Source organism: Halyomorpha halys, unplaced genomic scaffold (genome assembly GCF_000696795.3).
Source record: "Halyomorpha halys isolate HHAL.00 unplaced genomic scaffold, Hhal_1.1 Scaffold1977.1, whole genome shotgun sequence".
Lineage (NCBI taxonomy): Eukaryota > Metazoa > Arthropoda > Insecta > Hemiptera > Pentatomidae > Halyomorpha > Halyomorpha halys.
Window position 1 is genome coordinate 16,300 of NW_027105250.1, and position 1,370 is coordinate 17,669.

Consider the following 1,370-nt stretch of genomic DNA (forward strand, 5'->3'; position numbering starts at 1 on the left):
AAAAAAAAAAAGTGTCATTGTTTTGAAATCTCAAATTTAAAACTATTACAAAACTAATAAGTACATTCATCATTAAATTTATTACTTAAATTTATTTTCAAACAATAACTACATATATTGGCCCGAATCGAGCTAGTGTATTGTATTACTAAATTAGGCCTTTTAGTCCCATTATCCATTGTCAGTCCCAATAATAAAGTAATTTGATTTAAGAGTGGACAGGATATGTCCTAGATTATTATAATGGACAGTTATTAAATATATATTAGGGAAAAAACAATATCATTTGAATTAGAAAATAAATAATATACATTTATTTATTTCAGTGACTTATTGGTTATATGCAAAAATGTTCCTATGAGCTTAATGATAGTTTAAAAATAAATAATGTGATGAGATGAAAATAATAATATGAAAAAAAACACTTTATAATTATAAAATGTTAGGATCCATAGTTAAATCTGACATTTAAAAAATAAAATAAAAATATTAATAATTCACTTTGTTTGAAATAATAGTATTATGACTAAAGATTGAAGCACAACCAATGTACCTGTAATGACTGTAAAATGTTCGAAAATCTCTGGGCAGGGGCAGGTCCCTTTTCGATCTTGAGAACATCTTCCAATTCTTTGGCTGTTGTTCCTCCTGCTCCTTCGTAAAGCATTGCCAGGACCAGCTTAACACTGATTGGGGAGAGGATTACATTGTTTTTTATTGATGCTCCAACAGCCTGCGTAAAACAAAAAAAAAATTTTCATTTTGTTTTCTGTAGTACTATTTTTATATACTATTATTATTAGCCTAAGGATAACAAAATTTGGAACAATAATGTTTCATTTTGACCAATTGTGATATTACAGATGTGTAAATCAAAGTAATAGGACATGGAAAAAAATGAATACTCAATTTTGATAAAATAGTGATATATTATTATTATATTATATTATTTTATATTACTACTCTTATATTGTAGTTTGTATTATTAATAAGGTTGAATATAAAGCAGTCTACAGTGGTGATATTTTTCAATATGATCACAAATTGTTAGTTTTCCAAAAAGCTGCTCTTATTCTTTTGTATACATATGAGTTCCTAAGATGACAAGTCAGAGTATTACCATTATTTACTGTAATTATTTTTATTTTTTTATATGTAATGTCAGCAAATATTATCATAATTTTTAGCATATTTGATTAGCATACATACAAAATTAAGTAGATTGTTGATTTTGGTCCCTAAAAATTCTAAAATGTATACAATTTATAATAAAAAATATTTTTTATTAAATAAAACCAAAATTTGTATCCAATTCTGTCTCAACACTTTATTTCTCACTAATCCAACGTTTCGGCCATTCCAGCCATCTT

General features: G+C 25.6%; 1 protein-coding gene across 1 annotated transcript in view; it reads right to left on the reverse strand.

Moving 5' to 3' along the window:
- The window catches only part of LOC106690925 (serine protease inhibitor 2), a gene marked incomplete at its 5' end in the record, with an annotated part of 16,427 nt that overhangs the window by 13,678 nt on the left and 1,379 nt on the right, over positions 1-1,370 (reverse strand). The window contains 1 exon segment of the mRNA XM_067050043.1: positions 554-733. Coding sequence (XP_066906144.1) covers positions 554-733 — 180 coding nt within the window.